The sequence below is a fragment of the Lotus japonicus genome, chromosome 5 (assembly GCF_012489685.1).
Source record: "Lotus japonicus ecotype B-129 chromosome 5, LjGifu_v1.2".
Taxonomy (NCBI): Eukaryota; Viridiplantae; Streptophyta; class Magnoliopsida; order Fabales; family Fabaceae; genus Lotus; species Lotus japonicus.
Window position 1 is genome coordinate 13650545 of NC_080045.1, and position 24796 is coordinate 13675340.

Here is a 24796-nt window from a genome sequence, read left to right on the forward strand (position 1 = left end):
AATTTTGTGTCGACATGCTGGGTAATTTCATAAAAATAAAAAAGAAGATGAACAGGTCCAAACACAAAGAAAGAAGAAGACACAGTGTCAAGAAAAGAGAAAGGGGAAGGACTCACCGGAGGAAGAAGCGGAGGATTGAGTAAAGAGAACGTCGGCGATGGGGGAGCACCGCGCAATGACGACGGTCGGGGTGTGCAAGGTTCACCGGAGAGCAAAGAAGAGAGGGAAAGCTGCGATGAAAAAGTTTTCAGAGCAAAGGTTTTCAGAAAAGTGAAAAGTGAAAGGTAAAAAGGGTATTTATAGAAGAAAAAGGAAGAGAGAGAATGAGTGGGAAAAACTGCGAGGGATCGTGGGATCGTGGGTTTGAAATTTGAAAAGGTATGAAACGAAAAGACGTAACTCCTCGAGACGCACAACTGCATTTATGGCAAATGATGGCAAAATCCCGGAAAAGAAGGATACGTGCGTCAGTTGAAAAGACGTGTTTGACAGGTGTGATAACGGCGAGATATCAACAAAGATAAAGAACGACGACACAATTATCAGAAGAACGAAGTAAATGATAAAGGTAGGCGACGAAGCAACGTATAAAGACATTTCGACTCAACTTACTTAAGCCTCATGTCTTGGGGGCATGTGGACTGGGCGGGATATAAGTATCCCTTATTCCCGCCCAAATCAAGCATTTAGATGAACGAAAGCAGCCATGGCGGGATTATGGAACAACGTCAAAGCCCGCCCGTCTTCTGGATGGGTCCACGCGCCAGCTGGAAGATTCCTTTAGTTTTGTCTTATATGTATAGAGGCTTGGGCCCCGGTTGTCAGGCCCAAGTACAGTGACAGTCCATGTTATGATCATTCCCTCTATAAAAGGAGAGGTCAACCCCTTGTAAAAAGTACCTTTCAAACATTTAATGAGAATATTCCTTTTGTGATATTTTTAGTACTCTGCTAGGGTTTACTTTCTGTCAGTTTCCGACGTCAGAACTCCCTAGTACGGAACATTAAGAGAGAGAATGAGTGGGAAAAACTGCGAGGGATCGTGGGATCGTGGGTTTGAAATTTGAAAAGGTATGAAACAAAAAGACGTAACTCCTCGAGACGCACAACTGCATTTATGGCAAATGATGGCAAAATCCCGGAAAAGAAGGATACGTGCGTCAGTTGAAAAGACGTGTTTGACAGGTGTGATAACGGCGAGATATCGACAAAGATAAAGAACGGCGACACAATTATCAGAAGAACGAAGTAAATGATAAAGGTAGGCGACGAAGCAACGTATAAAGACATTTCGACTCAACTTACTTAAGCCTCATGTCTTGGGGGCATGTGGACTGGGCGGGATATAAGTATCCCTTATTCCCGCCCAAATTTAGATGAACGAAAGCAGCCATGGCGGGATTATGGAACAACGTCGAAGCCCGCCCGTCTTCTGGATGGGTCCACGCGCCAGCTGGAAGATTCCTTTAGTTTTGTCTTATATGTATAGAGGCTTGGGCCCCGGTTGTCAGGCCCAAGTACAGTGACAGTCCATGTTATGATCATTCCCTCTATAAAAGGAGAGGTCAAACCCTTGTAAAAAGTACCTTTCAAACATTTAATGAGAATATTCCTTTTGTGATATTTTTAGTACTCTGCTAGGGTTTACTTTCTGTCAGTTTCCGACGTCAGAACTCCCTAGTACGGAACACTCTCCATCTTGGAAACTATCTTATGGAGGCCATCTTCCAAGGTTTTGATTTTCTCTGAGCCCCACACCCCACGATTTTTCTGCCAAATTTTGATTTTGCCTTTTATCTCCTTCAATTTGCTTTGTAGACAAAGCCCGGACCAGCCTTCAAACACTGCAGAATGCCACTAGTCCTGAACCAATTCCTTGAATCCTTCCTCTAAAAGCCAGTAGCTATAGAATGAGAAAGGTTTCGGGCTAAAATCCATTGAGCCCAAACCTAAGGATATTGCTCGGTGGTATGAAACACCCCAGTCCTGAGCATATTGACTGACACCTTCAAAGTGCAGGACAAATTCTGTATTAAGGAGCCAGCGATCTAATTTACTACTAAGTCCCCCGTTTCTCGAGCTATGCCAGGTGAACTCTCCGTTAAGCATCGGCATATCAATCAAAGACCAATCATCGACAAAGGATTTGAAAGTTGGGTCACCAATGACGTTTAGCCCATTCCCTTTACGTTCACCGTCATTGAGAATTGTATTAAAATCACCACCAAAGAAGATTCTTCTCCGAATGGTTTCTATAATTTCACCTAGATTTCTGAATAATTCCATTCTCTGATTCTCCTCATGTGGACCATATATATTGCCAAACATAAATGTTTGTCCACTCTGAGTAATAGTAAAGGATACAAGCATAAATCGCTGAAATTTCCATACCTGGTTGACAATGAAAATTGACCTTTTCCACAGAGTAGCCAATCCACCCGCAGAGCCAATCGCTGGAACAATTTCAATGTCCATCTCCATCGAATCTGCCCAGGTCATCAGTGTCTTATTTCTGTGTTCATCCATCTTTGTTTCATGTAAGATTATCAGTTCTGATTTAGCCTCTCGAACCTTCTGCTTCACAATCATCCTTTGTTTACGGGTTCTTGAGGAGATGTGGCAGATACCAGAGGATAAGAATCGGGTTCTCTGAACACTGTGCCATCAAGATCAGAGGAGGTTCCACAAGAGAACACTTCGTCATGAATTTCTCCATTGTTGTCAGTGCTAGTCAAGGCTCTCTTCTGATTGTTAGGAGAAACCACTTGAACACGGCCCAGGTCCACAAATAACAAGAATTTGGGCTCACCCTCTTATAAAGGGCCCAATCGAGGGATATGCCTTTCCACCAAAGATGACCCGATCCATGTGCTATTTGAAAGAGAGGCACTTATGGTTGATACTTGGCACACAACTGCGTTTGACCTAGGAAACCCTGCCTCAGTTTTCGCTATCCAATTGTTGTGAAAGAGCTCGTTTGTGACTCTAGTCAATAGCTTCGATGAAAAGGGAAGTCCATCCAATGCTATTTTTCAGGCTTAGGTGGGGTCCATAGTGGAAAGTGAAGGAATTTGGGCATATAAAGGAGTTGGTCCAACAACCTTTGTGCTCTCTGGGATTTGAAAAAGTATCTAAGAAAGACAATTTGGATATTTGCAATTCTGGGCCTTCCAGTTGTAGCTATCATCTGCAAGATGTCAGGCTGTGAACAAGGCTGAACGCGGTTGGTCTCATCGGAAGCGTCACCGATCACCGGAATCAGAGTCCACCACATCTCTGACCTCCGATTCTTCATGAACGGTACCCATAGAATCCCCGACGTCGTGGAACGTAGGTTGCGAAGAGGTAGTGTAGCCCGATTTACCCGATGAGTCCCCACGTGGTATATGTCATTGCTAACAAGACTCCATCTTCACTAGAATGGATAGCACCTTGTCATCAACCTTAACTTTCAATTCACAGTCATCAAAGTAAGGAATTGAAGTCATAATCAGTACTCTGGCACAATCCAAGCTCTCCATACGACTGGTGTTCTCATCCACTCTTACAAAAGACCCCCACCTAGCAACAAGATAATCAAAGAATCTGGGATTCCAAGCACCAAGAGGGACATTCTTGATAAGAAGCCAGAGAAAGTGCCTAGTCGAGACTGAACGGATAGAGGCTCGTTGAAAAAGCTCACACTTCCTACCCAAAGCAGGATCATTCCTCTCCAGAAATCTATTCATGTCTTCAGAGTCCCGAAATTCAATAGCCACTTCTTTGGCACCCATTGAGACAATATGTGATACAAAAGTGCCTCTGGAGATTAGAAAGTCCTTGACTAAGTGAATATGTTGCACTTCTTTCAGAGTAGCGATAAGAGTTCTCGCGCACCCTCTGCTTATCCTCAACAGAAGTCTGATAACAACAATCATAAGTCTGGGATTGAGTCGATTCTTGGGTTTTCTCCTCCACCAATTTTTTTCTCCACACCTTCTTGGGTGCCTGTTTGTAACTCCTTGCTATTTTCGGTTTCGGTCGAGGCTCTGGAATATGTGTTTGTCGACGAGCAACAGGGGTGGCTTCCCTGTTCTTCAGCCCGTGAGGGTATAACGCCATGGAGACAGAGATACGAGTCCTGTTAAGGAGCTTGTCGTTCATATGTCTCATTGCAGCCCTTGCATCACCTTCTAAATTGAACCGAACAAAGCCAAACTTGATCTTACGTCGCCGTTTTCTGGTTCGTTGAACAAAGACCCCAAGGATATTGCCAAACCTTGCAAAGGCATTCTTCACATGTTGATAGGTTGTTAACTCCTGTAAACCATCAACAAAAAGTGCTATCCCTTTTCTGTTGCTTGCTGCTTCAGTATACAGTCTATCCACAGGCTTTCTGTGCACATTCCTTTGATTTCCTATGTGTGAAAACGACGCATTACTCTGGATTTTTGTCGTCCGGGTAGTCTCCACCGTCCATACCCGTCTTCAAAGAGAATAATGAGAAGAAGTAATATAAAATTGTAAGTCTCAGCTATCGAACCCAAAGAACCATGTGGACACCTAGCCTTGGGGGTGATTTATAGTTTAAGTGATTCAATAGTTGGGTTGATTGTGGTGAAGGGAGCACACAAACAAGCAGATAATATATTTAGATAGAGAAACATGATTAAAAATCCTTGGGACTCCAATGCACTTGGATCATCTCCCCCCTGGAGGAGTATGTTGTTCATGATAGGCCCCCTCAATGTGTACGTAGTTGCTTCAATTCGTAGAGATTCTTTGAGAATTTCTTCCTTGCCTAGGCTTTTGGCCCGGATTCGATTCCCTCTGAGGTAAAAAAAAATATATATATTTGTGGTCAGGGACATCACTACTGTATCCCGAGCTAGATTAATCACGTGGGACCATTTTCCCCCGTGAAGACTGGTGGTCAAAGAACAAACAAATTTAGGCTTTTACTATCTACAATATTTTATTTTGGTATGAATTCTATATATGTTATTAAATTTATTTAATTACATTTTTTCATGATTTTTTTTTTGTATTAACCAAGGTATCCCCACAGCCGACAGCCATGAGACTAATCCCTCGCCCCACGGTCAGCGCACTAAGCGGTAGGGGGCTGGTCAATGAGTTTTTTCTATTCGCAAGAGTTGGGATTCGAACCCCCAACCACTTGCTTAAAGGATGAAGTGCTGAACCACTACACCAACCCATTTAGTTTCATGATTTTTTTTTGAAACTACATTTTTTCATGATTAAAACAAGGAAAATGCTGGAAAGTACGAAACGAATTTCGTTTCCATGCTTTCCTTTGCTCCTATTGATTGAACGATTATAATTATGACAGTGGTGTGAGAATCTCATGTATCATAAATTCAAAATTGATAACAATTCGAGCCATTTAGCAGTGCTGTTAAAACAAAACAAAAATAAATACTTGGAGATCGGGGATGATTGCTGCGTGGTTTATAATTTGTTGGTCACATTCGGACAAAGCACCTTGCTTCTCGGTGCTCCTGTCACAAGTATTTGAGGGGTCTTGGATGCTTACTATACTTGGGTGGAGACTATGGCTATGTGTAGTGTGCACGGACTGGAGTTGAGGATTGGTTTGGTTATTGGGATGTTCCTTTTTGGATGCTTTGCCTTTGGCTCCACAAAGTATGTACTCTTTTTCCTTGTCCAAGTTTTTCTCAAGGGGGTTTTCCTGAAAAGATTTTAATGAGACATCCTTTGTCGAGTCCTGCTCCAAATTAAAATGGGGTTCACATCATGTTCCATTGCTGTAAATTTATGTTTCCATGCATGTATTAGTTTGCTTTCGTTTTTCTTTCCTATTTTTGTATTGAGCCTTGTACTTTTTTTCAATATATTCTTTGCCTTATCAAAAAAAAAACTTATATTTTAAAATTTATATAAGCATCAAAATAATAAATATAATATAATAATATATAAGATACCAAAATATAAAATTACATTTATTATTTTTTCCTTTAGGAAATAAATTTCTATTTTATTATCTTTCCAATAATTAATAAATTTACAGGGCATAACAAGTTGAAGTCAGAACAAAAAATTTACAAGTCAAGAAAAATTACAATCATTATTAGTTGCAAAACATAGATGTTAGTATGATATTTTCGTATTTCTATTTTTTTAGAAATATACAAAAATATATATTAATTATTTCCATCAGTATATAAACTAATTTAATTTATCACTTTTTTTACACAATAAATATTATAGTAAAATAATCAGTATTAGATTCAAATCAAAATATACAAACTATGTCCCCATAGGATAGTTTAAGTGGTAGGAGCTTGAGACATATGGGTTGGTAGGGGGATGTCCAGGGTTCGATTCCTGACGGGTACAATTTATCTTTCCGATGTACCAAAAAAAAAATATACAAACTATATTTTCATACAAATTAAATATGAATTAATCATACAATTGATTCATCAAATATATGAAGCAGTAGAACAACATCTCAAGAACAAAAATGTCAAATAGTATTTATTCACTTATTTATAATTGACTAAAATTTCAAAAGATACATTATGAATGTCAATTTTTTTCTTTATTTTTTAAAAAAATGTCAATTTTTTCTGCCCCAAAAGCCATTATCTTTTCACTTTAATTTTATTCTATCTATACGTTCAAAGACAAATTTTAGTCTATCTATGTTATACTGTCAGTCAGCGCATGAAACTTTTTTTTAATTTTATAAACCTAACTTACCATGAAAAATTACCTGGTAGTTACAATTACAAGTGAAAAATTGTTGAGTCTGTCATCAATTGAGGAAAGGAAGAATTAATGTTAATTGCCATGTTCAATTAATTATTTATTTATTTGTCTCCAGGAGAAAAGACTAGTACAAGAGATTGCTGCTATTGAAAAGGATACTGGATTCAAGCTCAGAGTTTTGGCCCAAAACTATCCTGATACCCCAGGTTTTTTTTTATGATTTTAATCATCGTCGCACTTTGTACCATATTATAGATCTCATTTATTTCATGATCAATTTTTAGTGAACACATTGTTTATAGTTATATGGTGCGTTTGGGTGAACAACTTAATTAAACGCTTATGGAAATAAACGCTTATGACGCTTATTCATAAGCTTATGTAAGAATCTTATTGAAATGAGCTGAAAATAGTGTTATTGGATGCTTAGCAATAAGTTATTGATAAGCATGAATTATTATTCATTAGCTATTCTGAACAACTTATGAAAATAAACTCAAAACAACTTATAAATATGTCATAGGCTATTTACATAAGTTCTTTCAAATTCTTGCATACGTGCTTATGCTATTAGATAAGCCCAAATAGCAAAATATAGAGTGAGTATTCACAGAAAGATAGAGTCATTCATTTTTGTCCCCTACTTAGGAAATAGCTATATATGTAGTCCCTGAAATATTATTAAAGCGATCAAGTTAGTCATTGAAACATGAAAATCATGATATATTGAAATTCGGGTTCTTCTTTGGTGACTATTTTCCCTATTTCTTTAGATGGAGGAAGAAGGTGACCGGCTCTATATCTTTCAGACTAAAGTGACTATTCAATCCACAATCAATCAAAACCTCAACATATATTAAATTAATATAGCTGGACTGGTGCTAAAAAAAATTTTTTTGTCTTCTCGAGCTTTTAAGAGGGGTCAAAAGGATATTGTGATTTATGAAACATGAAAGCTGAGACTATTGTGCTCTGCAGGTTTGGCTGCCAAAGATTTCTGGCAAGTAGATGACAGAACAATTGTCTTTGTTCCTGATCCTACATTTGGTAAAGGATGGACTACACTTTTCTTTGTTATTCCTTGTGGCTTCTTTCTTGCTACATCTACCAATTGAGGTAATAACATGTTAAGGGTTTTGTTGACCAGGAAACATATTGAATTTCAATGTTGGTGCTTCAGTTGATTTGGACATCCCACGTAGTTTTTGGAGTCGTTTGGCTGGGAAGTACGGGAACATTTTCTATTGGAGAGACAAGGTAAACTCTGCTTTTCAATTTAGCAATTTTTTGTTCGCTTAGTTCATGATTTGATAATGGCTTAACACCTCATGAAATAGGGGGAAGATGCATCTGTTGAAGCTGCAGTTATGGCAATTTCTAGTTGTTTGAGAGAACTCGTTGGGCCTAATAATTGCTCTGAGGTGAATTGATTTTGTTGATTACTATTAATCTGTCATGTAGAAGCCCTTATTGTCCCTTTTGGGTGTATAGAAATTAAAGTATTGAGGATAGTATATTGCAAGTTTTAATTACATTATGTTGAGTGTAACGATCTTGTGTACATTATTAATACACATGAAGTCACGCAATGTACTTTTGTTGCATGCATAGGAGAGGTAAGATATTGCAAATCAACATTATTTGTAATATTACAGTCCATTTTGTCATGGTGAATGTTGGGAATCTGGTAAATATTACCACATTTGAGGGAGAAGGTATTCTTGGAAGTGAGAAGTGACTTGAAAAGGCTTAAAAGTGGATCCAAAGATGATATTAGTTCAGATTGTGTATTGATTTTTAAGCCTGCTGCTGAACACTTTATGAGTATACTAGATATTACTACCTGTGCGTTACACGGGTTTATTTACAATATTTTTACATTACATAAAATTATTATAGTTTAAAAAATAAATATACACTAAAAAGCATTTTAATTATCTATCTATCTATCTATAAACTATATAAAGGGAGAGTTTTTACAGCCTTAAGGATAAAAGTGTAATTCAATAGATCATTGAACATGAACTTGATTTTTTCCATGGACAATACAGTAAATCTCAGTTTAATTAGTTAAAGATGAAATCCTGGCCGTCGATAGCCTTCAGTCTTGGCCATTTGATATTTTTTTTTCAGTTCAGAGTTGTGTTTGCACTTTGCACGTTTCGTTTGCCTCTCCACGAGTCCCTTCCGTTTTCATTTCTTCTAAAGGCATTGCCCGTTTCCTTTTCCTTCTGTTCTCTGCCGTTGTATATTTAGCAATCACCGTTCACCATTCCAAGCGTCACACAAATGAGAGACCTAGAAAAAACAAGGGAGAGGAGAGAGCGAGATCGCGAGGAAGAGAGAGATCGAAAATGGTGACAAGAGCGAAGGGGAAATCGTGAGAGGAACTCATCCGCAACGAGATTCAGTACGAGCTTCAATCCTCTCCTTCCGACCACGTAGGTTCCCCTTTTTTCCCTCTCACTTCACTGTTACCTACGTTTTCCCTGTTCCTTCGTAATTGCCAATTGGTGACTGCATGTGTGATGAAATTTGCTTTGTTTCTGAGAGAATAATGGAAAAGGAAAGAACTTTCTGATATCAGTGAGTGTTTCGGTGCTGCACAAACTGTTATTTTCAAATTAATTTGTGGGAAGGAAAGAACTATCATTTTTAGGTTATGCCAAAAATCAAGTTTACTTAAGCTAAATTCAATGCTGAATGTTTTAATGGGATTCAGTGTGTCTGTATGTATATCATGATATCTTGCTTTCTAAAAGGGTTAGTTAGTTTTAATTTTTAAATCAATAAAATCACCATCCTCTTCCCCAAGAGCTTCATTCAGAGACGGTGGCATCCGTTTTAGTGGCTCTAGCGAGGTGGTCATGCTCTAAAGCCTCATTGCCTTTGTTCCATTAATCAGGGTTTCAGATACGTTCTACCACCTCGGTGTTGATGACGTATTTGAATATGTTCTGTTTCACGTTTCTGAATCAAGTTTCATTGCAGCAATCTGAATCTCAGCTCCTCTAATATGATGACTTATGTCACTGTCGGTGAATGGCTCGATTTCATTTCTATCACCTCTATTTCCTCGCAATCTTCTCCAATCAACGAGCCTTGACAAGCTCGAGAGCTATCTTCAGATAACTACTGACTTTGATTGAACCCGTTTTATCTGGATTTTGATAGGATTATTTTGTGTTTCAGTTCTTCTCTGTGGGGTTTGAAAATCTAATCAATTTTCGCTCAAGCTCACGCTTTGAAGGTAATTTTCCCATCTATCCTCCTGTCATTTCAATTTGTTACTGCCATTGATATATAAATAACGTAGCTATGGTGGTTTTCCATTCCTTGCTTTTGAATATTTGTTTGATTTCAGAGGTGAGATATTCCTCTTTGTGTACTACTTCTTTTTGCCTCTTCTGCTTTGAGTGATGCAGGCTTCCCATTTGAAACACAAATGAAATACTTGATTTTTCCGGCATTAGCCTTTACTAATTAGCCTACCATTTGATCTATTGTTGTTGTAATTGGAAACTCTTCGTTGATGTTACTTTATTATGAGTTTCCACTAGGAAGGGAGAGATATCATGTGGTACCGCTTTCCCAGTCTGATTACTTTTACCATTTTCCATGTATATTCAGTTCTTGCTACATGGATGTCTTTTCCTTACTTTTTTCATGGGAGCAAAGTAGTGTTAGTTTCAGTCCTTGCTTTTTCCCCGGCTTTCTTATGGTTTGGGTGTTTTGTCATTTCTTAGTTCTCCATTTTTTCAGGCTCTACATGCTTCTTAGCCTGATGAAGCAATGACACATTGGAGAGAATTGCAGACTACTCCTCGGAACTTAAGTTGCAATTTTGTAGCCTGTACATGTCAGGTGGATCCATGTTTAATCTGATTTTAAGATTATTTGGTGCATAATGGTTGGTGGAAGTTATGTAGATAAACAAGATGATTATAAAGGTTGAGAGAGAAGCGGGTGCAATGGGTTCCAATCCTGAACAACAGGATGATGAGAAGTCTTCAGGATGAAAGTTAAAGAGGAATCGTATGGTCATGAACAAAGGGTGAAGATTACAGTAGTGAAGGCAGACAAGGTGAGTTACTCTATAGACAGTGGTTTCTTGCTGTTGTGCTCCACGTGGCAACTTCTTTATCAAAAGAGGTATAAGCTGGCAGCTGCCACTCTTCTGCGCCGGACACAACCTTTTTATCCAAAGGTTCCTTCTGTGGTGCCTCCTCCCAGGCGCAGGTATGGTGCCTCTGCCTATTTGGACCAGTAAGAATGTGGCATGTATTAAATGAGTTGACTTTTCTTTTTTTCTGAAATGAATTAAAATAATAGGAAATGATTTTTAGAAAATATGGTTTTATAAAAATAAAATATTTATTAATTTGCTAACAGGTCCCTCAGTTAATTAGTTACCACAGTAAAAGTAATACCCTCATTTGAATTGATGTGACTATTGATGTTCCCTCTGTTTTGATAACTGATACACTTCAATATTTTCATCATTTTTCAACACCATCTTCATCCTTCCCAAAGCAGAACATTCCAGAGAAAGAGAAGTGTGAGAGACTGAGTGGCGGAGACGACGAGAGTGATCGACGGTGGAACGGCGGTGGAACGCGACGACGAGGACCGACGGTGGAACGCGACGACGTGAGAGAAGAAGGCGCCAGCGACCTACGGTATGTTCTTCATCTTTTCTTTTCGTAGTTTTGATCTTCAAGTATTCTCTTCTGGGGTTTGGATCTTAATGAAAGAATGGTTTTTTTCTCAGGGTTTGTGTTCTGATATCGTTCTCATATCTTTGTCTGAGTTAAAGTTTTGATGTTTTGATGTTTACGGTTATTTTTCATAACTTGTAATTACAATTATTCCGAATAGGCTGTAGATTTGAAAACCAACCTTGTATATCACATGCATGTCATTCCCCTTTCTTTGTCTGCATTAAAGGTTTGATTTTTATGTTATTTATGGTTTGTAGATTTGTTATGGAACCTTGTTTATCACATGAGTGTTCTTTTTTTGGTGGGATTGAACCATATTTTTATGTTGATATTGAATTTTAAGCGTCTGTGTTCACATTCTTAATCTGTGCTTTGAACTGATTATTTGTGTTTTTGAAGAGATGAGTCAAACAAGTGCTTATGGCCCTTACACACCTGGTTTCAATACTGTGATAAAGTTAAACCTGGTAATTTTTAGCTCCTTCCATTTGTGTTGGTATAGTTATATGGTTTAAACATCAATTTTAATAAGTTTTATTGGAAAAACATTAGGATGACGTGGAAGTTCCAGTAGAGTTTATTGCACAATACAAATCTATGCTGGGAAATCATGTTGTGGTTAGGGATCCTGTAGGGGGGGAGTTCACCTTTCAGTTGGTTGTGGGTAATAATGGAGGTTTGCTCATTGATGCTGTGGTCAAGTTTGTAAAAATGTATGATTTGAAAAGAAATCATTGGGCAGATTTCTCCTATTGTGGAAAGAACAAGTTTTCTATCAGGATATTTGATAGACTGATGAATCAAATAAGCTATGGTGCTGGCCCTTCTGTAAGGCAACCTGATGTTGGGAGTTCAGGTAAGAATGGTGAAGAGGTGGTTGTGTCTGATGTTGGTGATAAGGATGAAGTTGGTGGGGAAGTTCCAGTGGATGATGTCGGTGGTAAGGTTGAAGTTGGTGGGGAAGTTTCAGTTTCAGTGGCTGATGTTGGTGATAAGGATGAAGATGGTGTGGAAGTTCCAGTTCCAGTGGCTGATGTTGGTGGGGAGATACCAGTAGCTGATGTTGGTGGGCAGTTTATGGATGTGGATAACATTGAAGAGAATGATGTAATTATGATATCAATATGTGAAGGATCATGAGTTGAAGTATAGGGATGTTGTGCACTTTAGGCCAGTTAGCACTCACAACAATTTGGTTAATGTTACCATTACCCGTGGGCAGCCGTAGTGAGTTTGATGTTTTGTTGATTTCCTATTAATGTTTTCAGTTTGGACCTTGTATGTTTTGCCTTTGTTTTGTGCAACTTTTGGACTGGCTTGATGCCCCTGGCTTGTTAGACCTTTTTGGATATGTTTTGTGCAACTTGGTGTTTTATGGATATTAGTTAATCAATGACTTTATATGTTATTAAGGGTTCAATTATTTACTTATTAGTATATTTCTGTAGTGTATAATATATGGCATCTCAATCATTCTCTTCGACACAAAGAAGAAATGGGATTGCTGATGGAAGGCTCTGTACTTGCGGCCTTACCCCAGCCCTAAAGACTTCATGGTCCAGTAGTAATTATGGACGAAGATATTTTCAATGTCCTTTGAAGGTAAACAGGGAGTTTTTGTTATGTATTCAGTTGACAACAAGGAATATATAACTTATGAACTTAAATATACGCAGGCTTGTGGGTATTATGATTGGCTTGATCCCCCTGTGCATGGGCAAGTTGTTGAAGCCCCCATGACTGCTGCTGTGACTCCTGGTCAAGTTGTTCAATCCCCCATGACTGCTGCTGTGACTTCTGGTCAAGTTGATGATTGCTTTGAAGGATTAAAGAGGGCAGAAGCTTTGATCTCTGACTACAAGAGAAGGGAACAAATGTATTTCATTGTTGTTGTTGTCTCTTTGGTAGTTGTTGTGCTACTTATTTTGTTTAAGTGATTTACACAAGCTTTGGATATGTAAAACTGTTTTTGAGAAATGGTCACATGTATGTGTACTCTTTTTGAATTATTAACTCTTTTATGAGAAGTGCTCACATGAGTCCTCTTTTTAAACTTATCTAAATTTACATTTTTTAGTCTACATAATAATTTAATGAAACTGTGTAAGTAGATGATGAGAAACCTCCCAAGATATGATAAAACTATGTAAGTAGATGATGAGAAACCTCCAAAAATGACTATGATAAAACTATGACAAAAGAGCATACAAAAGAACCAAGAACATTTGCTATATTAAGTGAAAACTGGTCCAAATAAAATAGTGAGTAAGTAGTGCTCTTGTCAAACTTGACTATGATTTACTATGTCAAAAGATGTTACTATCGCTATCAAACATGTTTTCAACTGTTTTTAAGTGAAAATGGGTCCAAATAAGGTTGCTCTTGTCTAAGTTAGGTTGATCTTTCTATTGCTATGAATCATGTTTCTATTTTCAATAGAAAATGGTCCAAATATATAACTAAGTTGCGCTCTTTGTTCTTGTTTAAGCTATAGCTATTATTGCATTTGAAGAAAACATGATCTAATAAACATGATATAAGACAACCAACGCATAAAAATTTATAAAAGGGTTTTTTGGCAACTAGTGCCTTAACAAGCAAAATTTGGCAACTAGTGCCTTAACCTGATGAACAAAATTTGGCAACTACAAGTGCCCTGAAAAAGGATTCAATGCGTCCACGCTTGCGCATACACAAAGATAAAGCACGGAATAAAAAACATAGATTGTGTCTAACATATTACAAAATCTACAAGTCTTTGGCACCCCTTTCTTCTTGTTTCCAGCTTCTGATATCCTGTTGTAGTACACCAATGATTTTGATAGCATAACTCCTTGAAGCAAATTATGTGAATGGAGAACAAGGTCCACAGCAAGTTTCAATCTTGTGAAGTTATCAACCTCTATCTTGTATCCATTTATCCCCATCTGGTTCATCCAAGTTGCAACAAAAACTCCACAGTCGTTTCTGCATGACAGAAAACAATTTTCAATCAGTAAGTTACATGGTTTCAAAAGTATAAAAGAATTAAATTGTTATATGTAACTTACAAATCTTTCTTTTGAACCATAAGCCCTTCTGGGATAACCATTTTGAATTCAGACACAATAGGCTTAGGGCTATCATCGATGAGATAAAATGACTGGTCTTGCAGAAGTTCTTCCAAATAAATACACTACGAGCAACAAGTTTTCTCTTAGTAACAAAATTAATAACACAAATCATGTAATCAAAAAAGTAAATTCATTATAAGGTTATACCAGTAGTTTGGTACGCCTAATTCTGGCAAGCATCCTGCCTTCTTCCGGATAGCTGTCGAGATACACTACTTGCTCATTCTTAAAGTCCAGGACTATAAGGTACTAGTGCTTATTGTCATCGTTAACAGAAACAAATATCTGGCAGAAAGCAACCATGTAGATAAAGCTCAAACAAGCTACATTTTGAATGAAATGATATGTTACACAATTATTGAGTTACCTTTTCAAGAAGGTCTACTTTCCCCATGAAATTTGCCTTAATTAAAATCTTCATAGAATTAGGGTTTGTAGTCCATGACAATATAGCTTGCTACAGTGGAAAAGAACAACTTCAGTGAACTTTATATTTCATTTCTATTAAACAGAACTTGCCATTAAGAATGAGCAGATGATATTACCGAAACATTTGTTGGGAAAAACCATATGGGTGGATTTTGATTAAAAGACCTCTCCTTCTTGGTCAACAAGCAAGCGAGCAAGTTAAGCAAATCCGTCACCAACTCTCCTTTTGGTTTCAGGCACTGCAGCACACCACGGGTTCCATCCGAGAAAGGGATTTCAGGCTTCACCAAGGCCTCTTTCCTGCCATGAACATAACATGCATATTAAATTAGCTCTTCTACTGAGTATCAAAAAATAATTTAACTACGTAAATAAAAACTCAGACATTTTACCAAGCCATGTCATCTTTATTGGCCTTCTTAAAGATATAAGATGCCACAGCCGTCTCAGCATAAGATAGTTGGAATGTGTTCTCATTCTTGAATATCTTGTTCAGGAACTACAAGATACACATGTATGACAGTCAATTTAACAAGTAAAGTTCTTAATTAATGTGTCAAAATTTTAAAAAAAACATAACTTATCGGTGGAACATAATGAGGGGTAACTATTTTCAGGTTTTTGGGGGATTGAAAGTCAGCATTGGTAATTTGGTTTCCTGGATTTGTGTCCTGTGACGTAACAGGTGGGCTGAAAAGCTTCCTAACAAGTGAACTGTGATTTTCTGTAGATGTTGGTGCGATCTCAACGGTTTCAGTTTGGATTTCAGTATTTGGTGTTGGTAGGTCAGCAATAGGTGTTGGGAGTTCAACCGTTGGTGCAACAAACTTTTGCATGATTTCTCTATCGCTTCAGGTATTGGTTCAACTGATGAAGATGGATCTAACTGTGTTCCTTCTGTGGGAAGAATCTGGACACATTTGGACTTTATCATTGTCTGTGTCAACCACCCAATACTAGCCATAATAGCTTCCATGTTTGCCTCCAACGTATTAAATTTCTCTTCATTAACCACTCCCTGCATTGTAAAATATAAAAAAAAAAAATTAGACCTTGGCTATAGGTTTCACAGCTGTAATTTAAGCAGGGATTCAAGGTTTCCTAATTTGAATCCATTATATGAAGTTTAATTTGGCATACTACTATGGTAAGCAAGGGAATAAGATACGGAAAATTCAACTGAAGCAATTTAAGCTATTTAAGTGAAAAGTAATTCATTTTACTTCAAAACATACCTTTTTTTTCTTGTCATCTTCTTGTTGATCACCATAATATGGAAGATTCATGTTCAGCTGCAGCCCAGAATCTTGATTACTGCAAATAAGATATGAATGTCAAAAACCTACGAAACCTAATACATAAACACGACAGAACAGAAACAGAGTTTTAGATGAGTAACACTGATTACCTCGAAGATATGAGTACCAAAGAAGGGTTAGCGTTCTGATTTGGGACGGTGAAATCCAAGTCCGGCGAATTGACGGAGATGCAATCCACTTCTCGACGATTTCGCTTCCGGTGGCTTCGTCGAACAACTGGGGCTCCTTTCGTTTTCATGGTAGACATCAATCAGATGATTTTGGACCGTAAATCTTCCACTCCTTGTTAGACTCTGAATCCCATTCATAATTGAAGCAATTTTATAGTACTAGGGGGAATTGATTGAAACCCTAAACCCCTTCACGAGTTTTGAGGCTGGAAGATCAAACAACAAAGCTGCAATCAATTTTCCTCATTACTCCCCCTCTCATAACCCTATCAAGCATGCGGCCTCTCCATATTCCAATTTTGGAGCCACCGAAAGTGCTTAACTTCACCATCTCCTCACCTTCCATTTTCGAAGCTTTATGGCACCATGGTTAGGAAGTTAAATGTTTTTTAATTTTTTATATTTAACTTATTTTAGAAATAATATTTATAAATAGGTATAAAAATTATTTATTAACATTATTTATTAATAAATACTATATAAATAATATTTAATGGTACAAGCTTTAAGTTTGACCTAATATGGAGAGCGGCTGAGCAACAAGAGTCTCGGCAGAGCTTAAGAAGGATAAAGGCCTAATATGAAGCTTCGGTCTTACTTAAGCTTTAAGTTTGACCTAATACGGAGAGCGGCGGAGCAACAAGAGTCTCGGCAGAGCTTAAGAAGGATAAAGGCCTAATATGGAGAGCGGCGGAGCAACAAGAGTCTCGGCAGAGCTTAAGAAGGATAAAGGCCTAATATGAAGCTTCGGTCTTACTTAAGCTTTAAGTTTGACCTAATACGGAGAGCGGCGGAGCAACAAGAGTCTCGGCAGAGCTTAAGAAGGATAAAGGCCTAATATGGAGAGCGGCGGAGCAACAAGAGTCTCGGCAGAGCTTAAGAAGGATAAAGGCCTAATATGGAGAGCGGCGGAGCAACAAGAGTCTCGGCAGAGCTTAAGAAGGATAAAGGCCTAATATGAAGCTTCGGTCTTACTTAAGCTTTAAGTTTGACCTAATACAGAGAGCGGCGGAGCAACAAGAGTCTCGGCAGAGCTTAAGAAGGATAAAGGCCTAATATGGAGAGCGGCGGAGCAACAAGAGTCTCAGCAGAGCTTAAGAAGGATAAAGGCCTAATATGAAGCTTCGGTCTTACTTAAGCTTTAAGTTTAAGTTTATTAATCTTAACTCAATTAAATATCGCATTAACTCAATTAAATATTTATGTTTACAGTTTCATTTCAATAGTTACTTCTAGCTTAGTGGTTAGTAGCATCCTATATTTCCCACATGTCCTAGGTTCGAATACTCCTATAATCAGTTTTTAATTATTTTTTTATTTGCTTATCCACTCAATAGCAACCAAACCGCATTAACCGTATTAAATATATTATTTAACTGTTTGTTAGTAATAATGAGTGGTATCCCAGTGGTAAATATCCTCCTGTTGGTTCTACATGTCCCTGGTTCAAATCTCATGTTCTTCTTTTTTTTACCCATTTTGTACAGATTATTGCAAACAAACTATAACATTGGTCTTTTTTTATACAAGTACTGGATTGCATAAATATGGCACAAAGATGGTACCTGAAATATTCTAAACTAAGCATTTGGATGAAAGAACTCAAATACTATGAATTAATAATTCAGCAATAAAATTCATTGGTCCAACATTCAATCATAATAACTTCAAGACTTCATAAACAAAAAATACTTCAAAATCAGCGAGGACTTCAATAACATAGCCATACTAGTTCCCAGCAAAAATTACATGAAAAAAAACAGGTCCATTAATGGTTTAAGCAACACAATGCAATAACAATTCCAAGCAAAATTCAGAGCCACATCCAATATTCAGTCTTCTACTGAGTGCCATAAGGCGATTGCTGGTATGAAGCAAAAGGATGGAAAGATTGTAAAATCTGGCTCGCAGGGAATTGGGGAAACAAATTGAACCCACTTGGGAAACTCATTGGAGGGGCTTCAATATCAGCTTGAGGTTGCTCAATAGTTGGTGACACCATAGCTTGGGAACTTCCAGTGTTGCGTTTAACATCCTTCTGGGTTCTTCTATCGCCCACCTAAAATTCACAGCCAAATATAAACCATAAACAACAATTTTACAACAGAACATGCCACTCAAATTTATACAACATAGTAAATATGACATATAACATGCCTTTCTTTTGGCTTTGACTGTACTCATTGAACTGGGCCCTCCATTATCTCCTCCTAATGATGGCACAGGCTGTATACAATTTAAAATATTAATGTCATACACATGGTAATTGGCTGCAAAATAATTATATAAGTTAAATTATACAAACAACTTACAGTATCAGCGGTGTTATCACCATCAATTTCAACAGATGAATCTTCATCTTCTTCAGCATCTGCAAAACTTTCTCCAACTTCATTACCCTCAAATAATGTAGGACATGTCCTGATTGTGTGGCCACCCTTTCTGCAATTAGAGCATAGCCTTTTCGTCTTCTTATACTTCTTCCGTGGAGCGCCCTTTGTTTTGACAACAGCTGGGTCACCAATGACAAATAAATTGGTTGCAGCAGAATTGGGATGGCGACGTTTCTGAAATTTCATGACAAGCTTGTATATGTCCTCGATAACATTTGAGAAATCAGAAGAGTCATCAGCACCATATTCACTCAGAAAGTTGCATGCAGCAGAAATTACACCTCTACGCAGCATTTTCATTCTATCAGTATCAACCTCCATAGCAGGGATAGATTGTAATGAATCAGCCTTTGCAGTCTTCAGCCACCTTTTAGAAACAAGACTAGCAGGGAATTCATTCATGTTCTCAGTTCTCATTGCACATATAATGTGAGAACAAGGTATGCCAACATATTCAGAAAACCCACAATCACAATTAAACATGTTCTGATTCTTGTCATAAATGACCAAGAACTGAGTGTTTGGATGACGACAAATGCTAAACTTTATCATCACTGTGGTACCAATCTCTGATCGTTCAACAAGATTAAGGTTAAGTGCTCGTTGAATCATATGTCTCACTTCCCTAAACATATTCAATGTCAACAACTTTGCTGCCCCTTGTTCAATGTGACTCAAAGCAGTAATCAAGACAGGCTCACCATAACTTGACTTGAAATCAGAGGCTAACTCATTATGCCTATACTCCTCCACAGCTCTCTCAAAGTTATAAATGAAATCAAGGATGCTATTTTTGCACTGCACATACCTCTTAATAAATGAGTTAATGCCTTCACATAGAGAGGTAGTCCTGATACCGGCAAAAAATTTCTCTCGCATAAACGCAGTTGCCCACATCTGCCTAGTTTCATACGTCTGTTTAATCCATTTTTCCTCACCAATACCATACTTTTCAATCACTTGCAGCCATTTAGTTTCAAAACGTTCTGGAGTGAAATTCCCATAAATCAAAGTCTTAAATTCATTCAAGAAATCTGGAATCTTAATTTTCTCAAGACAGTTTTGCTGAATATGCCATCCACAAAGCCTTTGAGTAGCATTAGGAAACACAACCTTCACTGCTTCACGCATAGATTTGTCTCCATCAGTCACAATAGCTTTGGGTTGCTTTCCAAACATAGCTTCATCCAAGGCTTTCAGGACCCATTTGTAAGTCTCAATGGTCTCATCATAAACCAAGGCACATGCAAAAATTGTAGTCTCCTTGTGATGATTGTAGCCAGAAAAGATAACAACCGGTTTGTTGTACTTGTTCTTCTTGTAGGTGCTGTCAAAAACAATGACATCTCCAAACGCTTGGTAATCAAGGCGACTTGTTCCATCGCACCAAAACAAGTTTTCAAGATTTTCTTCACCTGATATTGTGAATTTGAAAAAAAACATGGGATCCTTCTCCCCCTTACGCTGCAAATAACTCAATGCACTGGCTGCATCTCCAGCACCTAAACTTATCCTTTTCTTCTTATCAACATGATTATATAAGTCCTTTTTCAGAAAACCCACCGATTCATGCCCACCTTTCTGACCCATCAAAAGCCCCATTATGTTGCAACTTCTCACCCCATACAGCTTTAGACTGTCTACTTGAGCCTTGTCACCATCAGTCAATCCCCTGAATGAGGGCATCAAATGAACGTGGGATGCAGGTGTCAACCCATGATTGTGTTCTGGTTCAAATAGCACAACCTTCCACTTGCTTGAGTCTGCATGAAAACGGACACGGAACTTTGCTGGGCAAGCCACTCTGGTAATAGGCTTTGCTTCTTTGACTCGGCTAACCTTATTCAAATGCTTCTCATGTCTCTCACCTTCCCTATTACACACCAGTTGACGACTAATAATATTACCCTTTCGATCACGGCGGACATCATCTTTCCTTGCACCAAAACCTTTTAAATGGGCATAGTGTTGGTAAAATTCAACAGCATCCTTCTCAGAACAAAACACCAGCTCCCTTATCTCATCAGCTGTCAAGTCAGGGATTAATTTGCAACGATCTGGATTAGAATTCTCATTATTGCCATTGCCATCATCAGCCACTGCCACAGAATCATCATCCTCACTCATACCTCCATCATTAGACAAGTCAATAGAGAAATATTCATTCACATCTGCCATGGCAGCAAACCTATGCAACGAAACCAATAAATAAGTACAACACAAAGATTTTAAGTAAACAAAACCTGATTTTCGAAAACAACGAAATCAATTTTGTAAACCTTAAACGAAAAAAATTTCATTCAGATTTTTTAAACCCTAAACCCACCGATTCAAAAGCCTAAACCCAAAAGCACAATACCCAAAATGCGATTTAAACCATAAACCCAGATTCAAAACCCACAAATATAAGAACCCCTTAATTTGAAATCAAACAACAACAACGAATAATAGATTAGGAAAATGCGATTTTAGAACCAAAACACAATAAACCCAGATTCAGAAACGGACCGTGCTATTTGATGAAGAAGCTGGAACGTGAAGAAGCTCGAACGACAATGAAGAAGCTGATGACGACAATGGTCGTCGTCTGCGAAAAACGAACGATGAAGAAGCTGGAAGGTGAAGAAGCTGGAAGGTGAAGAAGCTGATACTATTTAGGGTTCAAGGAAGAAGAAGAAGAAAATGGGTTGAACTCAGAATACAAATAAGCTTGGTAAAAATTCTCAATGATGGTTAAGAGATAATATACAACTTTCAAACAATTGCTAAAAGGCCCCTCTGAAAATAAAATATAAAACATTTTTGATTTTCTAAAAAACAATTCAAATTTGAACAGAAAAAGAAAATTTGAAAATACTAATACACATGGCAGCATATTATTTGCTAAAAGGGTTGGAGGCACCACACCCTTAAAAATAGGGAGGCACCACAGAATTTGCCTTATCCAAAAGGTGCTTCCGACAGGTGCTTCTTCTCATATTATTATGCATTAAATCCATAGCAATATGAAATCATAAAGTGAATGGGAAACCACATTTAGTGTAGCACATTGACTCAGTTTCTTGCAACTAAACTGTACTTCTAAGGAAGGGAATGCCGAGGATTGGTGTGGCAGCATAAGTAACATGGGTAGAAGGCTCTTCACTTTCACTGTGTGGTTGTGATTTTAATTGGTTAAAGTTGTCTATTCGTGCATAATATGTTTTTGTGGTATGAGTTTTTCTTACACATGAGCACTTTCACAAGATTGCTTAAAACGCTTTCAGATTACGTGTCTGGTCATTTTAATGTATATAGGCATAAAGGATGTCTGTGAATTCTTTTGGCCATTAAATTGTTGTGTAGCCAACTAACTTTCTATGCATAAATCCACATGCAATACTGCACCTGCCACCTGATGAGAGGGACACATTTTCTCCTTATTTCAATTAGATGATTCAAGGAGAAAAGTAAGATATTTAGGGAATGCGCATTTAGTTGATCATTTGGGATTGGGGTGAAAATGAGTTTTCCCTACACCGGACAAAGCAAAGCAAAGCTAGCAACTCATTTGTGAAACTTTACAAGTAGTATTTAGGAATTTACTGGCTGGAGGGTGATGTGATTGTCAGCTAGCTACCTTTTTTGTGAACAGACAGTTTCATTCCCGATCAAATGAGCAAATTGTCTTCCACTTCCTCATTAGTAAAAGTGTAAGGGCTTCATTCTTTTTTAATTGAAGACATTAAATATGTGTTTGATTTGTAGTTTATCACTTGATTTCAGTATTATTCATTCTTTAAATCTGTCTGATCATGATCAATGCCATCTTTATTGATTACAGAATGATCTGCCATTTAGAAACTATTTAATCCAGTGATGAATACTCCTTCATCTGTTGTCACCCATTTGACTACAAGTATGCATGGAAAGTCAAGTAGTAAATGTACAATTCCAATGAATACTAAGTGTAGGTATGGCAAACCTATTATATAAAAACTTCATGAACTCGGCAGATATTTACTAATCACTGTTAATTGCTAGATTGAACTTAGTTTTTTTTTCATATACAATTTTTGGTAGTGTTAAAGGAAGAGATGGTGGAAAAAGGAAGAACTGCAAGCCAATTTTAAGGCCAATGGCATCACAAAAATAGCTATCCAAGTTTCGGGTGGGTACCCTCTTTAATTTGTTTCAGTTTTCATAACTGTTTTGTTTTTCCACATTCATATCGGTTTGCTGTTATCAGATTGTCTTGGTTTCTACTAATATGTTTTCTGGTGAGCATGTGGTGTTCATTTGGTTCTTCTATTAACTTAAATGGGTTGTAAACAGTTCAAGCCATCATATGAGTGATGTACTGAAATGATGGATTTAGAAAATCTCCACCTAGACTGCGTAACGCTTTTGTAGAGTGAAGTTGAAGTGAACAATTGACTTCCATATAATAGGCATCAAAAGTTTAGAAGGTTGGATTGTTCTTCATGGGAGAAAATGATGAATTAAGAACTTCTGCAATGTTCAAGAACATAGTTTTATCAGTCCATTTAGAAATTAGTGGTATGACCTTTTCTTTTAGACAAATAATTGTGCTATCTAAGAATTCATTACTAAAGATTTATCAGTTTAAGCTTTTAAGCAACTGTTAAAACTTCAATCAACTTGCCATATAAATAGTGGTTCATTTTCAAGCTATGTATTATGAGATTGTATGATTTACAGTATTTAAAATGTTGTCTTAATTTTCAAATGGGGCTAGAAGTCATATGACACACACTGAAGAGGTGATTAGCCCAACAAGATAAGCAATCCTGAGATGTAAACAAGGGAAAATGGGAGCTATGAGGAAAGGATTGTCATGGATTTTATTGTTCTTATTTTCTTTCTGGAATGTATAGATAAACATTTAATTTTATTTTCATGGATAATGGAGCTATGAGGAAAGGATTGTCATGGATTTTATTGTTCTTATTTTCTTTCTGGAATGTATAGACAAACATTTAATTTTATTTTCATGGATATTTTTTTAAACTCTTATTGTGATTCTGTTGCCTTATATTGTGCTTTTTATTGGGAGGGATTGTTCATGTCAGAAAACTGTTGAGGGCCCTTAATGGGAGTGTGAAATCTGCATTTTTGTGTGTTTTAACTTTTAAGGTTTCTGTTTCCAATTTTGTGCTTATTCTATAAAATTGCGTCTATGAGATGAAGATCTGCTCTATATAGTGAAAAATTGGTATGGTCTTTGAATTCATGGACCATATAGGCTCTATGGGCTCAGAACTTCTCATAGATAATGAAGGTAATTTAAAGCTTGCTATTTTTGGATTGGCATGATCATTTCTGTATGAGCTCTGTGCTAAATCTTACAAAACAGAGCTTTGTGCTAAATCTTACAAAATGTAAGATTTAGCACAGAGCTTTGTCTGACAAGCAACCTTGGCCTTTTCACACCACCTAAGATTGCATCAGTCTAGCCTCTTGGATTCTCTAACTGTATCTTATGAATGGATGAGTCTTAGGATTGTTCCTCTTTGTGTCATAGCGTGTACAATCTTTGAGGTTAGCATTCTGTCTCCCTTGGCTAGACTGATGCAAATTGGGCTTGGTGGTGTTTTCTTCATTTGCAGATGCCAAAGCTATTCGAGGAGCGGGTCATTTCTTCTAGCTAAATTTTAAAAGAAGCCCTTTGATTATTTTACTAGCAAGAAGCTTTGTAGTATATCTTTGGCTGAATTAAGTCTCACCAGTTGGAATCTACAGGAGTAGTAGAATTGATGGCTTCATCCATGAAGAGCTTCCAAATCCAACAAGATTCCCCTGTTCTGGGTGAAGCAGCTATTTTAAACAAACGAACTATAACTTTCAAGTTTCAATTTTTAACGACACATTTGCTGTGGTGCACTATCAATATCATGATTGGTCTGTCAATATCAA

General features: G+C 37.5%; 3 protein-coding genes and 1 long non-coding RNA gene across 4 annotated transcripts; 3 read left to right on the plus strand and 1 right to left on the minus strand.

Annotated features, from left to right (window-relative positions):
- Positions 1 to 4099: 4099 nt before the first annotated feature.
- LOC130719106 (thylakoid lumenal 15.0 kDa protein 2, chloroplastic-like) lies at positions 4100 to 8210 on the plus strand. The gene is made up of 5 exons (XM_057569749.1): positions 4100 to 4222; positions 6851 to 6941; positions 7714 to 7782; positions 7883 to 7992; positions 8073 to 8210. The coding sequence occupies exons 1-5, from the start codon at positions 4100 to 4102 to the stop codon at positions 8163 to 8165; spliced, it is 486 nt and encodes a 161-aa protein (XP_057425732.1). The 3' UTR covers positions 8166 to 8210.
- Positions 8211 to 11250: 3040 nt separating this feature from the next.
- Positions 11251 to 12547, plus strand: LOC130719107 (uncharacterized). Its single transcript, XM_057569750.1, has 4 exons — positions 11251 to 11414; positions 11856 to 11923; positions 12009 to 12462; positions 12531 to 12547. Exons 2-4 carry the CDS (start codon positions 11858 to 11860, stop codon positions 12545 to 12547), a joined length of 537 nt encoding a protein of 178 aa, XP_057425733.1. The 5' UTR covers positions 11251 to 11414; positions 11856 to 11857.
- LOC130718579 (uncharacterized) lies at positions 12546 to 13228 on the plus strand. Its single transcript, XR_009012716.1, has 3 exons — positions 12546 to 12683; positions 12905 to 13058; positions 13133 to 13228. It is a non-coding gene; the product is annotated as an uncharacterized LOC130718579 (long non-coding RNA).
- Positions 13229 to 18327: 5099 nt separating this feature from the next.
- On the minus strand, positions 18328 to 21058 carry LOC130719109 (protein FAR1-RELATED SEQUENCE 5-like). The gene is made up of 3 exons (XM_057569752.1): positions 18800 to 21058; positions 18645 to 18713; positions 18328 to 18546 (listed from the first exon to the last, which is right to left on the minus strand). The coding sequence occupies exons 1-3, from the start codon at positions 21056 to 21058 to the stop codon at positions 18328 to 18330; spliced, it is 2547 nt and encodes an 848-aa protein (XP_057425735.1).
- Positions 21059 to 24796: the final 3738 nt, after the last annotated feature.